Source organism: Garra rufa, chromosome 9 (assembly GCF_049309525.1).
Source record: "Garra rufa chromosome 9, GarRuf1.0, whole genome shotgun sequence".
NCBI classification, from domain to species: Eukaryota; Metazoa; Chordata; class Actinopteri; order Cypriniformes; family Cyprinidae; genus Garra; species Garra rufa.
This window is the reverse complement of record NC_133369.1, coordinates 44,791,493-44,807,625: the sequence shown is the minus strand read 5'-3', so window position 1 is coordinate 44,807,625 and position 16,133 is coordinate 44,791,493. Positions and strand designations below refer to the sequence as shown.

The 16,133-nt window shown below is 36.4% G+C and overlaps 1 protein-coding gene across 2 annotated transcripts; it reads left to right on the top strand.

Annotated features, from left to right (window-relative positions):
• Nucleotides 1-927: 927 nt before the first annotated feature.
• Nucleotides 928-15,531, top strand: slc52a3-2b (solute carrier family 52 member 3-2b). 2 transcript variants are annotated; one of them, XM_073847144.1, is made up of 4 exons: nt 928-1,039; nt 12,737-13,819; nt 13,914-14,037; nt 14,868-15,531. In XM_073847144.1, the coding sequence occupies exons 2-4, from the start codon at nt 12,789-12,791 to the stop codon at nt 15,078-15,080; spliced, it is 1,368 nt and encodes a 455-aa protein (XP_073703245.1). In that variant the 5' UTR covers nt 928-1,039; nt 12,737-12,788; the 3' UTR covers nt 15,081-15,531. The 2 variants fall into 2 exon arrangements, with proteins under 2 accessions (XP_073703245.1, XP_073703244.1); XM_073847143.1 differs by lacking the exon at nt 928-1,039 and adding an exon at nt 10,148-10,365.
• Nucleotides 15,532-16,133: the final 602 nt, after the last annotated feature.

The following is a 16,133-nucleotide window of genomic DNA, read 5'->3' as shown; positions in this document are numbered from 1 at the left end:
CTCTTTTTAAAATCAGCTCATTCTCAGGTTCCTGTTGTTGTGACGACACACAGACAGAGGCCCCTCCCACGATAGTTGATTGACATGAGTGCCTTACCTTAGCCCCGCCCTCACCGAGCTGAAACAGTCTCAGACCGCCATTGTGTGACTCAGGTGCAGAGGAAGAACATAGCAGTCGTCATTTACTCTTGCCAACTGAGCTGCTGAAGACAAAGAGGATAACGTTACTTTAGTTTTTAAAAAGGAAAGTGCCGATCCCGATCTACATATGCATCTATGTTCGTGTGAATCATTCCTGATGCAGCTTCATCCACAGCAGAAGTGAGTATAAGGGTTTTTTTAATGCATCTTTGCAAACGGCCTGTCTTAACAATGTACTTGTTGGCAAGTTTCGCCACTAAACCTGGTTAAATGCGGCTAAAGTAAACATTACAGCTCATAATCCCTCAGCAGAGAGGGGCGGGACAAGCAGAGCTCATTTGCATTTAAAGGACCACGCAATAAAATGAGCAGAGCTGGTTTTGACAAGGTAAAAGGGTGTTTTTTTACACTACTATTGAGAATTTTTAACCAAAGTACATTATACACTTTTCATTAAGACTCTAAAGAACCAAATGAACTTGTGTAAAATGGCCATCCGATGACCCCTTTAAAGTATATTATTTCTATAACAAGTGCTCTAAAAGTATAAGGGGTGTTTTTGTTAACTGTTGTATTAAAAAAAATAGTTTTAAGAGTTGCCATAAAGTCATATAGATTTTGGACGACATGAAGCTGAGAAAACAATGAGTGAACTATTCCTTTAAGTTAAATTATTCTTTGTCATTGTGGGCTCAATTGTTGAAAAAAAGTACTTAGCCCTGCCTCTTGAAATCACATGCCTGTCTCTGCAGTCTCCTCATGGAGAAGATCGACGCTTCCTCCTGTGTGACCTGCTGTACTCCTCCTCTCGTTCTCTCAAGGTCTGTCTGACAGCAGAGGTTCAGCACATCCAAAGTGCTGACTTATACGCTGAAGAATAGAGCATATAAAATACCAGGTGAGTAAACATGCATGACGAAAACAATGGTGGGAGTATTTTAGCCTATTCTATGCAAGTCTAACAAGTTTTGCATTAGTGTTGCTAGAAAATTCTGAGATAGATTTCTGTGGCACATTTACTTGCAGATACTTTGTACAGAGAAGCAACATGTTTCTAGCATGATTAGAATGTAGTTAGCATTTTTCGGTCAAACTTTATATTAGGTGGCCTTAACTATTATGTACTTACATCAAAAAATAAGTTCAATGTACTTAATGTGGTCGTATAACATTGCAAAACACTTTTGCTTCTATTAACCCCAGGTGGGATATGGGTAAGGGTAGGGACAGGTTTGGTGGTATGGGTCGGATTAAGGGTGGGTTAGGGGGTAAGGGATAATTACAGAAATTAATTACAAATGTAATTACATATAGGTTTTTAAAAATATATAAATACAATGTAAAACATGTATGTACACAATAAGTATAATACATAATACCAAATGATTAATTTAAATGTAAGTACATAGTAAAAAAGGCCACCTAATGTAAAGTGGGACCCATTTTACTAGCATGTTTAGTATGTTTCTAGCATGATTGCTAACATGTTTCTAGAATTATTAACAAGTTGCTAGCATGTTTCCAACATGTTTCGCAATTTGCTAGCATGTTTCTAGGCTGACTAACAACTTGCTAGAATGTTTCTAGAATGATTAGTAAATTGCTAGCATGTTTCTAGCATGATTAGCAAGTTGATATCATGTTTCTAACATTAGCAGGGTGCTAGCATGTTTCTAGCATGATTAGCAAGTTGCTAGCATGTTTCTATCTAGCATGTTTCTAGCCTGACTAGCAGGTTGCTAGCATGTTTTTAGCATGATTAGCAAGTTGGTAACATGTTTCTAGCATGATTAGCAAGTTGCTAGCATGTTTCTAACATGTTTCTAGCCTGACTTGCCGGTTGCTAGCATATTTCTAGCATGATTGGCATTTTCTAGCATGTTTCTAACATGATTAGCAAGTTGCTAACATTTCTAGTATGGTTGACAAGTTGCTAGCATGTTTCTAACATGTTTCTAGCATGACTTGCTGGTTGCTAGCATATTTCTAGCATGACTAGCATTTTCTAGCATGTTTCTAACATGATTAGCAAGTTGCTAACTTGTTTGTAGCATGATTAGCAAGTTGTTAACATTTCTAGCATGATTATCAAGTTGCTAGCATGTTTCTAGCATGTTTCTAGCCTGATTAGCAGGTTGCTAGCATGTTTCTAACATGATTAGCAAGTTGCTAATGTTTCTAGCATGATTAACACGTGGCTAGCATGTTTCAAACATGTTTCTAGCCTGACTTGCAGGATGCTGGCATATTTCTAGCATGATTAGCATTTTCTAGCATGTTTTCTAACATGATTAGCAAGTTGCTAACTTGTTTGTAGCATGATTAGCCAATTGCTAGCATGTTTCTTACATGTTTCTAGCCTGACTTGCAGGTTGCTACCATATTTCTAGCATGATTAGCATTTTCTAGCATGTTTCTAACATGATTAGCAAGTTGTTAACTTGTTTCTAGCATGATTAGCAAGTTGCTAGCATGTTTCTAACATGTTTCTAGCCTGACTAGTAGGTTGCTAGCATATTTATAGCATGATTAACATTTTCTAGTATGGTTCTAACATGATTAGCCAGTTGCTAACTTGTTTGTAGCATGATTAGCAAGTTGCTAACATGTTTCTAGCATGATTAGCAAGTTGCTAACATGTTTCTAGCATGATTAGCAAGTTGCTAGCATGTTTCTAACATGTATCTAGCCTGACTTGCAGGTTTCTAGCATATTTCTAGCATGATTAGCATTTTCTAGCCTGTTTCTAGCATGATTAGCAAGTTGCTAACTTGTTTCTAGCATGATTAGCAAGTTGCTAGCATGTTTCTAACATGTTTCTAGCCTGAATAGCAGGTTGCTAGCATATTTCTAGCATGATTAGCATTTTCTAGCCTGTTTCCAGAGCCATATAAAAAGAGAGTTGCGACACTCCCATAGGCTTCCATAGGAACTGAGGAATGCGGAAGTAAAGCGTGTCATGGAGCGGTCAATAGTTCCAAACAACCAATAGCTCCTCCATTGAAGCCCATTCATTTCAGCGCTTCTCAAGCACAGTCGCAAGTATATTGAAGAAATTATTGCATTTCTTTACATTTTAACGCATCAATTGACCTCTCGAAAAACTGGCCAATAGTGGTGTTTTATGAAGCTAGTTATAGTTAATGTTTATCGTTAAAAAATCAACAGTTAAACTGTAAATGCAGCTGGATAACGTGAGAAACACCGTAATAGCGACCATAACCAGATACTAGTTGTCATATTTTTATGTTTTTAGTCTTTCTGCAATCTTTCTCTCACTGTAGGAGGTTGAATGAGTTTCAGTGAAGACTGCATTCAAGAAACACGATAAAAATGTATGCTGAATGCAATTCGTTGCCTTGTGTTTTTTTTAAACATTATTTTCATCTTTTCTATTATGTTAAATGCCATTTTTGCTTGCCTTTTATAATATTCACTTATGTTGTATATTTGAATATCATAAAACAAGAGTAAATTACTTTTTTTTAATTTAACATTAAATCATTAAATCGAAACATACTGTATGATCATGTCCAAATACACATGCAGATGTATTTAACCTTAAAGATTACACTAACTGTAATCTAAATACTATATTAGAAAATGTTATCTTTTAAATGGTCAGGATCATTATTGCACATATTAAGTACAAAAAAACCTCCTCAAAATATTTACTAAATAGAACTTAACTATATATATTACAGTTATTTAATTGAATAAAAGTTACACTTAAGGTGTTTGGTCACATTTGACTGCAATTATTTCTCTTTATCACTCCCCAGAATAAAATGCGATTGTAAAGCGTATTCAGAGAAGTTATCAATACACAATCAATGCACATTATGTGTTAATAATTACTCGAAATTGCTGCAAATATAGTAAAACTGCTGTCTATCCTATTTAACTCCATTCAAACACATTGACAGCGCGGAGCTCGTTGGAACTATTGAGAGCTCCATGAACCACGTGACCGTGCGGCGGCGAGATCAAAGCGTGTCGCAACTCTCTTTTTATATGGCTCTGCCTGTTTCTAACATCGCATCGCCGATTTTAGAACGCATATTGTTTTCATTTGTTATGCGTCTCCTAGCAACAAGGTACACATTTCTGCATCAGTTTGCTGTGAGTAGCGTCAAAGAACTTATACTGACAAGAAGTGAAAGTCAATAGAACGTTTCATTGCAACAGCGGCGCCAAAGTCCCTTTAAGACAAGTCATGTCACTCGGCGGCCATCTTTGAAACGCTACTCGAGCAGGCAAGTGCAGCTCCGATCTCTTTGAATGGGGAAACATCAAATTCTCCAAACCTGTTCACCAAGCTTACGATTAAATTTCATATTTTAAATCTCCAACGAAATCCAACAAGAACTGCCTTATAAATATGGTTCCTTGTGCTCCAATAGCGTTAAAATGCTAAATGAGCCGCATGCTCAGTACTGGGCGCAAGTCTTAGAGCGCCGGCTGTTTCTATAGCAACCGGGACTTCTAACGGCAGCTGCAGTGCGCTGACTTTACTCATCAACAATCCTTTCCGTTTATTTCTTCTTTATTTAGTATATATTACTTCTTTTAATTATTAAACCATAACTCGTTTGTTATTAAAAGGATTTTTGTATGCTTTGTACGTACCATAACCTTTGTTATTAATGCAATTAAAAAATATGACAACACACAATAACGTACATTATCAAACACAGACTTTGTCTTGCATTTATTTTTCGCAAAATCTTTGCTCTCTAGCATTATAAACACCAACATATGTAATTAATTTAAGGACATGCATCAGAAAATTGTGAATGTTAGACAATAAATATATATAACAGGAATATAACAGCTTAACAGTAAACCGTTAAAGCATGACTAAAACCTCCAAAATTATTTAATTATTTAGTTATGACACAGCAATACATCATGTTCTGTAAGATCTTCATATTTGTAGTGTGTTCTATGGGTTTAACACGTACAATATAATGTATAAATACAATATATACAGTTGCAATCGAAATTATTCAACCCCCTTGACCTGCAAGACATTTTGCTGCAGAGAACAAAATTTTGTGAAAGCAATTCAACAAATGGATCAGTACACTATTGGAGGAAATTTATTAATACACTGAGAACATAAGTTGATGAATAATGAAAAGAAATCAAATTGGATCCAAACATTCATGTTCACATTGATTCAACCCCTAAATTTAAAGTTTGCTGCAGAATCTTTTATTCTTTAAAACCACCAATTAATGCTGCTTGGAAGTGCTTAGAAGCATCTGTTACCTCTCTACTGCAATCTTGCCCCATTCCTCACCTCAAAAAGCTTTCAGATCACTGATAATCTTTGGTTTTAACTTTGCCACAGCTTTCTTTAAGTCCAACCAAATATTTTCATTGAGAATTAAATCTGGAGACTGAACAGGCCACGGAAGAACATTCTATGACTGAACCCTGAAGCAAGAATAAGTAGATTTGGATGTATACCAAAGGCATCACAATTCTTTTCAAAATGACCTGATACTTCAAAGAATCCATGATGCCCTTTATACAATCATGATTTTCACTTCCTGCTACAATAATACACCCCCATAACAGGACTGGCCCACCTCCAAGTTTGACGATGCAGATAGTGTTCCTCTGCTCATAAGTTTTTCTATATTTGCACCAGACATACTGCTGATCCATTCACCCAAATATTTTCAGTTTGGTCACATTACTCCATTAAAACACTCCACAGGTCTATCCAAATTCATTTTAGCACATTCAAGTCTGCCTTTTTGTTCTTCTTGGTCAAGAGTGGTATTTGGCAAGATGCCTCAACATGAAGGTCATACTTGTCTAGTGTTTATCTTATACTCTGCATTGAAATGTTTTTCCTCCTTTCGTTGGGTCATCTTGCAAGTCTTTGGCTGTGCATTGCAGGTTTTTCTCAGTTGCTCTGACCAAACGTTTTATGATATTGTGCTTTTTTGTTCAACACCCTCAAGAGGTTTTCTGGTTGTGCTGAGTCTCTATGAACTTGTAATGTCTTAGAAATGTTCATGTAGCCTAGACTTTCTAATATAATAAATATTAATTCTCTATAGCTTTTGTGAGAGCTCTGTAGACTTTACCATATTTGCTACTCAACTTCAGCACATGCATGGACTAAAGGTATGTATGTGTAACAGCCCAAGCTAATTCTGTTGTTGTTGTTTTTTATAATAATTTATTATATATTGACATTATCACTTTTAATATACCAGAAAACTGATGTAGATGCAATTTTTATAAAGTTCTGGATCTTCAGAAAAGCTTGTTTGTAAAGTTCTGCAGTCTTTGAGGGCTTGAAAAAACTGTATTTCAGACCTATAATAATAAATGCTTAAAGTTGCATAAAATAAAAATACAGCAGGCAGCCTCAAATGTAATGTTTGGATTCCACAATTGATAACATAAACATATATAATAATAGAATACAACTTTTACTGTAGTAGTCATAACATTTACTGATGACTTAATTTGAGAAATTGTCTATTGCGCTTCTGAATTGGCTGTGAGATTCGCCAATTTTAGGTGCGTAAGATGTGATGGATTCTGATCCGTAACAGTGTAGAGTGACTTTTTGCACTTGTTCGTGTCACGCACTACCTCCCTGCAGTCATTGCGTTCTTTTATTTCCACTTTGACTTCTATTTCGTTGTCATTCTGTCTGCTTCTGTGCTGTTGTCCAGTTGGAAATTTCACCCAAGAATGGCGGCCGCAAAAAAAGAGTTTCGCCTCTTGGTATTCTATACTCATAGCGTTCAGAAATTTAGTCTAAGAAGAAAAATCTTAAGTAGCAGATCAGTATAATAAAATACTAAAGAGGTTTCTAGAAGTACCAAAGTAGAATAAAGTGCAAAATGGAGAGACAAGCAATCCAGAAATAGTGAACTTTCAAGGTTTTTTTTGCAATGTGTGCAATACATAAATGAAATGTTGTTGTTCAAATGAACAATTACATTTCTCCTCAAGAGTAATGAAGCTCAAATCAGTGATCATAGCGGTTCCAGTGTACCAGCGGCGCTCAAACTCAGTCAGAATAGACAGACAAACCTTTTCTGTTCCTTTGTAACTTTTTTAATGGCAGTTGTTTCTCAGGGTTTCTAAATAATATATGCTTGTGTTTCGCGTGTGCGTAGGCTTCCATTGCGTGACTGTAAAGGCTTTCAGAATCTCATTAGGCTTGCACATGTTATAATCTACTGATTTTTGTCTTTTGTCAGAATAGCGTGAGAATCAGCTTCATACAATAAGAGCGCTGTGTTTAGAGGGCATGAAATCCATTTAGAAAGATCTTTAAAAAGTCTCACATGACAGATGACTTGAGGAACAGGTGGCGAATGACAGCCAGTTCACACCCACTGCAATCAACACACTATTTATTGAGACTACAATAAATAATTAAATATTTGTTAAAGAAATTCAAAGTGCACTTATGTGAACAGTTAGTGGTTTATTTTTGTAATGAAAGCAACAAAAGATTTTGGATGAGATCCTTGATAGTCTGAACTAAATATGCAGGTTTGATGATTCTGATTCTGTGAATTTTATGAAGTAAATGTTTATTTAAGGTGAATTTAAAATGCAAAGTGAATGTAATGGTTTCAGATGTTAAAGTTAATTGTATGTTATCTGCAATTAAATACAAATATTTAAGTTTAAATTTATATTAAATGCAGTTAGCTGAAGTTTAGAGTACTTTCTGACCCACTTAAATAGGACTTTTAATTATAAAAGTTTAAAAGTTGACACTAAAATATACTGCCAAATCTACTGACAAGCATTTATTATAAACTGAAATATAGTTTAATGTCATTTCTATTTAAACTTGTGTCATGCATTTAAATGTATTTGTAATTACACATTTGTAAAGTTGTAGTTTGGTACATTTAAGGCCAGACACTGCAGGTGAATAGGGTAAAAAAAAAAAGAACTAGTAGTTATTACTTTACTTACTCAGTTGATTGATTACATTGATAATTGCAAACATTTTTTGTATTATGAGATTTCTAAAATGTTAGGTTTAAAAATGCAAATGAGGCATTAATTAAATATGCACTAATTAATTTGCATACAATTCTAGTACAAAAAACAAAACACTGGATGAAGTCAGTTTCAAAATTCTTGTTTATTTTTTTTTTGACATATTAAAGTCAAATGTTTTTACAGAGAGGATTTTGGGAATCTCATTTTGTCACTCCATAATTCAGAAAAAAAAAATTTAATCATTTTTGGGGGAATAAAATGTATAAAATCAAGCAAATTATATATGAACAAATCCCTCAGTAAAAAACAGAATATAGACAGGAATTAAAAAGTTTGGTGTGTGTAAGTGTTACTGAAGTGGAGATTTATGGCTCAGTGTAGGAGAAAAACCTCATTTTGAAAAACGGCCTTTAAAAATATGTATTGTAATTGAAATCTATTGACACAAATAGATCAAATGCTTTAAAAGAAACACTTAACAGTGTCTGAAAAAAACAGTTTATGAAAGACCAAAAAGACCAAAATCTCAACTTTGACAGGTGCATGAAAAAACTGTGTTTTTGCTATAAATATATTCATTTTAAATGGTATATCCAATAACTAAATTGTATTAAAATGATTATTAATCAACACATCAAAATAAGTGTACTTCCCTAAAGCACAATAGATAATTAAAATAATTATTTCAAATGTACATTAAATAAAACTTTTAATTTGATATTATTACAAAGCTCACTTTTTAAAAGTGTACTTAAGTGTGTTAAGAAACGGTCTCTCTCTTTAATCCACTTGTACACTCTTAAAAATAAAGGTGCTTTAAAAGGTTCTTCAAGCGATGCCATAGAAAAAACATTTTTGGTTCCACAAAGAAACATTCAGTCAAAGGTTCTTTAAAGAACCATCTCTTTCTTACCTTTTTATAATCTGAAGAACCTTCTTTTGCCACAAAGAACCTTTTGTGAAACAGAACGGTTCTTCAGATGCTTAAGGTTCTTTATTTCATTTAGACAAAAAAATTTCTTCTATGGCATTGTGAAGCACCTTTATTTTTATGTTTATGTTAAGAAGCAATATCTCTCTTTGTATGTTCACTTGTATTATCTTATGTGTAAATACAGTTTTTTATTAATTAAGTACATTAAAAGTGCAAATTCTGTACAATTAAGCACACTTCTTTTTCACAAAGGTTGTGTGACTTTGTCATGCTGAGAGACTCTAATTATACACTGCAAAAATGCTTTTCCTACTTAGATTTTTGTCTTGTTTCCAGCAAAAATATCAAAAAATTCTTAAATCAAGAAAGATTTTCTAGACGAGTAAAAATATTGTCTTGTTTTAAAAAAAAGTCAAACTTAAGTGAGCTTTTGCTTAGAACAGGCAAATAAATCTTCAGACACAAAACAAGATTATTTTTCTTACCCCATTGGCAGATTATTTTGATTGTTCTAAGCAAAAACTCAATACATTTGGACTTGTTTTTTTCTAAAAACAAGACACTATTTTTTACTTGTCTAAAAAATCCTTGATTTCAGAATTTTTTTATATTTTGGCTGGAAATAAGAGAAAAAAATTAAGTAAAAAAAGCATGTTTTGCAGTGTAGGTTTAATTCAGGATAACTGATAATGATAAAAAAAAAAGTCCCAACTTCCCCATTAAATGTGCCTCCTTAAAACTGTTACGACGGTATTAGACTGTGAGTTGCTGGCGTTTAACTCATATTTAGTAAATAAAAATGAATAAATAAATGGTATTTGTAACTATTGTTGCCAGAGTTTACAGTGAGGGTTAAAGGATCATTTGAATGTCAGCTGCTTCAGCCTCTGTCATGTAATAAGCTACACTTCCTGTTTCGGCTCAACGTCAAGGTTGTTAGGAGAGAGAGAGAGAGAGCGAGAGAGAGAGAGAGAGCGAGAGAGAGAGCGAGAGAGAGAGGAGGAAGGGAGGGAGGAAAGGGGAGGGCTTACTGCGTAACGCTTACACTCGCCTTCCCTGTTCACCCTCTGACGGGCAGCCGAGCACATGGTTTTGAATGTTAGCCCACTGGGATAAAGGACCCTGCTTCACACAGCTCGCGCTTGCTTGCTCTTATTACCATCAGGTTAATTTCAGAGTGAGAGAGCCGAGGAACAGGAATTAAAGAGCGAGAAAAACAGAGCTCAAACTCACATGCTGAAGGTTGATGAAACTGCTGTCAGAATGTACTGAAAGCTCAGGACAATCAGGTGGGATGTATATGTCTTTGTTTTTGTCATTAGCAAGTTTAGTGCACTAAAAGTGGGGTTTTGTAAACTGAAAAGCTAAAAGAAGATTCAAGGGCACTGGAGAGTCCATAGCCAATGGTATGAGCACAAACTGGTTATTTTGAATGGGGTAAATTAATCGTATAATCAGGTAGGAGGAAACGGTTATGTCATAAACAAGGAAGGTAAACAGGGAGTGAATGCAGTGGTAATTACTGGAACTGTTGGTGTAGTATTAGGCCTGGTGAGTTAATGTATAACCGGTGGTGCTTTTCGGCTTATACACATAGTTTGAATGAGAAAGGTCAGGTGACATTGCTGACACAAAATGTGATTTTAAACATCAAAACAGAAATATAAAAGAGAACTGCAAAAATTCCAAAGGAACTTGCTAATCAAAGTAAACACACTATAGAAAAAAACCTGTGAATTATTGTTACGTCACTAGGACAATACAGATGTCCAGCATTGTTCCCAAAGGGACACTTTCCAGGAGAGCTTAGCTCTAGCCATAATTAAAAACACATCTGAACCAGCTAAGAAAGGTCTACAGGATCTAAACAGAGGCTAAACTCTGTAGGAAGATGAAGCTGAGTTGGCCATCTTTGGATTGGTCTCCCAAAGCATTGTTAGCCAACAAGAACGTTGGCTAAACATCTGATGCATATGGTACACTTAACTGGAAACACTTCGGGATGTCGAAGTCATCATCTGATTAGTTGAATTTGATCGGATTTCCGGGAGACGCAAATGTCGCGTTTATTTTCGGTCCGCCAGGAAACAAAGTGCAGACTGATTTACTCTGCATTTTGCTAAAAGGTGCTTATGCAGACGCCATTGTTCTTGTACACTTTTGCAATGTTCGCGAACAAATTACTGACTTACTGCTCGTTCTCCCTCTTCTTCGTTAAATTGCTGGTTATTTCAATGATTGACTTGTTGCACACCAGTCTGTTGTTGTAGGGGAATTTCCACGGCCCGAAACGTGGCGCTGAATGAAACAAACTGTGATTGGTTGTATGACATGTCGGTCAAACGGTCTTATCGGCGGGCCTTGGCCAGTGAAATCTGCCATGGATTCCAGACCTACAGCCATCAGTCTAAAGGTCTGGCTATGCGAGACTACATAGTTCAACAATTAGGCAATTTCCAAAGCCATAGCTTCAACGAACATTCGCAAACCACATGGCAAACTTGTGTGGTTGGAGCCACAGTCCTCAACCTGTGGTTAATAGCATAGTTTCTATGCAAGTATGATATGTTGAGCTGAATAGATCACACTCTTTGATGAAATAAGCAAGATAACATTCTGTTAATTTGATATCCTTCATTCAGTTTTATGCAAAATTCACTTTTACATAGTGTTTGCATATAAACACACAACCACCCTACAATAATAAAAAATACTTTCAAAACTTAAACAGTATCAATTATCAAGCCATTTTGATTTTCTAAGCAGGTGTCATACTGCTCAAGCCCCGCCCACGACTGCTGATAGACGGTCCCTAAAAACCAAACTAAGAAAAGCCATTTACATATAGGCGGTGTTATGCTAATCTACTTACCCTGTAATGTTTGAACGAGCTGTTTTAGGGAGGTGTGGCTGAGTCTTAAAGGAACACTCCACTTTTTTGGGAAATAGGCTCATTCTCCAACTCCCCGGTTGAGTTGGGTTTTTTCGTTTTGAAATCCATTCTGCCGTTCTCCTGTTCTGGCGATATCACTTTTAGCATAGCTTAGCATAGATCATTGAATCCTATTAGACCAATAGCATCGCGTTCAAAAATGACCAACGAGTTTCCATATTTGTCCTATTTAAAACTTGACCCTTCTGTAGTTATATCGTGTACTAAGTCCGACAGAAAATGTAAAGCTGCGATTTTCTAGGCCGATAAGATTAGGAACTACACTGCAGCAGGCGCAGTAATATCACGCCTTCACATTGGAAGTTACCTAGCTGGAAATTCATTTCAGGCGCTGCGTGATATTACTGTGCCCGCTTCGGCCATATTACGGCAGCAAACTTCCTTGACTATTACGGCGGAATGAGTGTAGTTCCTAATCTTTTCGGCCAAAAAAAGTGGAGTGTTCCTTTAACTCTTATAATAAATATCTCTTTGGTTTTGAGACTTTTAGCTTGGCAACTTTACAGATCCTATCTAGAGCCTGTAACACTCCAAAGACAAAGGGAAACAAGAAACCACACCATATGACCCCTTTAAAGAAGTATTGGTAGTATGTCCTTGCGTCATTATATCAAATGTATTTACACCTTCTGACAGTGCTTTTAAAGTCAGAGAATTGGAAGGGATATTGTAAAACTAATCAGTTTGCCTGTGTTTCAATCTTTCAGATTACTCATAAACCAGTTGCCTTTTTGTTGTGTGGACCACAGTGCCTTCATCATGTCGCTGTTCACACACGTGTTGGCCTGCCTCTTCGGCATTGGATCATGGGTGGCCATTAACGGGATGTGGGTGGAGCTTCCTCTGATCGTCCCTTCCATTCCTGAGGGTTGGTACCTGCCCTCCTACCTCACTATCATTATCCAGATGGCCAACATCGGCCCTCTCTTCATCACACTCATGCACCGCTTCAGACCGGGCGTGCTGGACGAGCGTCCCGTTATCTACACGATTGTGACGGTCGGTGTGGTGGCAACCTTCCTCCTGGCTTTCCTCTGGAACCGCACACTTACTATTGGAGGAAGTGAACACAGTGCTGCCTTACTGTCCCTCAGCTTCCTGCTGTCTGTCGTGGACTGCACCTCTTCCGTCACTTTTCTACCTTTCATGATGCGTCTACAGCCTCGGTACCTCACCACCTACTTCATTGGAGAGGGGCTAAGTGGTCTGGTCCCAGGGCTGGTGGCTCTTATCCAGGGTGTAGGGGTTGTCCACTGTAAAAACGCCAGTGTTAATGCAAACTTTAGCATGGGGAACTCATCCTGGGACTTTGACGGAAAACTGCAGGCACACTATCAACCGGCCAACTTCTCCGCTCAAGGTTTCTTCCTGTTCCTCAGTGCGATGATGATGGTGTGCCTTGGCGCTTTCTTGTTACTCAATTTCCACCCAGCTGTGGCACGGGAACACAAGGGCAAAGGTTATGTTGATGATTCTCAGCGGGTGGAGAAGATTGACATAAGCCAGTCCCCGAATAGTGAAACTCCAGAACAAAGGCCCATGTTGGATTTCCCAGAAGGCCCGGTGATAAATCAACGCAGTTCATTTGGAAAAGGAACCTACAGCAGAATAGAGCTGGTCTTTATTTTCGTAGTTCTGGCCTGGGTCAATGCATTGACCAATGCAGTCCTGCCCTCGGTCCAGTCTTATTCCTGTTTGCCGTATGGCAATCAGGCCTATCATCTTGCAGCCACTTTGTCTTCAGTAGCCAATCCAGTGGCCTGCTTCATTGCCATGTTTGTACCAATCAGGTGAGAAAAATGACACACTAATTTCATGCAACTGTTTCATTTCTGAATTGCATTTGGTTTGCTGACATTCTAACTCTCTTTAATAATGTCCAAGGTCTCTGGTGCTGATGGGGGCTCTCACAGTGACCGGCACAGGGTTTGGAGCATATATAATGGCCATGGCAGCACTAAGCCCTTGCCCTCTGCTGATCAATCATGACTTAGGAGCAGCACTCATCGTAAGACTCACACACATACTTTCCATTGACCATAGTTGTGACTAAATGTGACCATAGAGTAAACTGGATATCAGTACAACATCAGAATGATGTTGGACCCCAATGTTGAACAGACATTGCATTTTGGTTGAGAATGAAAATCGAGTTGACGTCAATTTGACGTTGACTTAATGTTGGATTTTGGTCAATGTCAGCTGATGTCTGTATTGGACATCAAATTAATGTTGACATCAGACGTTGAATTGACATTGAATTTTGGTCACCTGACGTCACAACCGAAATTCATTACATTAATAAACATTAAAAAAATGTTAACACTAAGAAAAACTAATCTGACCTTGGACTACAAAACCAATCACATCTTCTGAAAGCTGAATAAATAAATAACAAATAAGCTTTCCATTAATGCATGACTTGTTAGGATAGGACAATATTTGGCAGAGATACAACTATTTGAAAACATGAAATCAGAGAGTGAAAAACAATCAAAATACTGAGGAAATCACCTTTAAAGTTGTGCAAATGAAGTTCTTAGCAGTGCATATTACTAATCAAAAATTAAGTTTTGAAATATTTTGTGGTAGGAAATTTACAAAGTATCTTCATGGAACATGATCTTGATATCCTAAAAAAAACAACAACGATCTTTTGGCTATTGCTACAAATATACCCATGCTACTTAAGACTGGTTTTGTGGTCCAGGGTAACATTTGTAAGAAATTTAGAATATATACTACATAATGTGCAAGTACTACATACTTCAGCACAAATGTAATGTAGGGGCAACAAAACTCACATAATCTGTTTTCTTTTGTTTCCTTCATCTTTAGGTCATGACCTGGGTCATATTTGTCCTCACTTTGTCCTATGTGAAGGTGATTATTGGAGTGATCCTGCGAGATGAAGGCCACAGCGCCCTCGTTTGGTGTGGAGCTGTGGTGCAGCTGGGCTCTATGTTAGGTGCCCTGTCTATGTTCCCTTTGGTTAGTGTCTATGGACTCTTCCAGTCGGGAGATCCATGTAATACTAAGTGCCCTGAATGAAAGCAATTATTCTGATAGATTCAGAGAAAAACACTAATATGTTAGTGAACAAGGCTGAATGATACACAGAGATATGACCACATGCATTTTTCCATTATACCTTTTTATACATTTAAATAGAGCACAAATCCCAGCTACTGTATTGTTTCAACAACTATTTTTACTTTTGGTTGTCACATAGTTCATAGTACTGTTACATCATGGCAAAACAAGCTTTACAGTCTTCTGTAATATCTGGCACTGCCTCATAGTTACAGTGTAACTTGTCAGGTATGGCATTATTGTATTATACTTGATGTGTAGTTTAGAGTCTAAGGTCATGTCTTTTTTTAAAGAGTTGGAAAATATTTATGATTTTAAAACAAAATGCTTAATTTAAGCCCTTGCCAACCCAATTTCTGTTGTTTTTTTTTACAAGACTTTATTAAGTTTGGTAAAAAATAAATATTTTTTCTCTAAGAATAAAGTTGTGTTGTGGTGATTTCTGTGAACGTCAGTTTGTCTAATATAAGTCTATCACATGAATTCATAGAACACAGTGTCAGAATGGGAAATTTTGATGGCCATGCATGAATTGTTAAAAAGACAAAGTAAATACTTACATAGCATGTCACTTTAAGGGGAGACACTGAAGGCAAGGACACTGTTTTTGGTGTTTCATAAAGTGTTTTTTCAGACTATAGTGGAAAGAAAACACCCAAAAGACACCTTTAAGTGTTTCTTTTATAGCACTTCATCTATTTGTGCCAATATATTTTAATTACAATACATATTTTTAAAGGCTGTTTTCTTAAAATGAGTTTTTTTCTCATACACTGAGCCATAAAACACTTACACACACCAAATTTTACATTTTTATTCCTGTCTGTATTCTGAAGGTTTTTACAGAGGGATTTGTTCATAATATAATTTGCTTGATTTTATACAATATTTAAAAAATGTAAAAAAATACATTGCTTTCTGTCTGTTTTATTTTTTTCTGAATTATGGATAATATGAGATACCCAAAATCCTTTATGTAAAAACATTTGACTCTAATATGTCAAAAAAATT

Coding starts and splice junctions, on each gene's coding strand:
- slc52a3-2b (XM_073847144.1), top strand. CDS start 12,789: ATGTCGCTGTTCACACACGTGTTGGCCTGCCTCTTCGGCATTGGATCA. Junction 13,820..13,913: donor GCCATGTTTGTACCAATCAG/GTGAGAAAAATG, acceptor ATAATGTCCAAG/GTCTCTGGTGCTGATGGGGG. Junction 14,038..14,867: donor ACTTAGGAGCAGCACTCATC/GTAAGACTCACA, acceptor CTTCATCTTTAG/GTCATGACCTGGGTCATATT.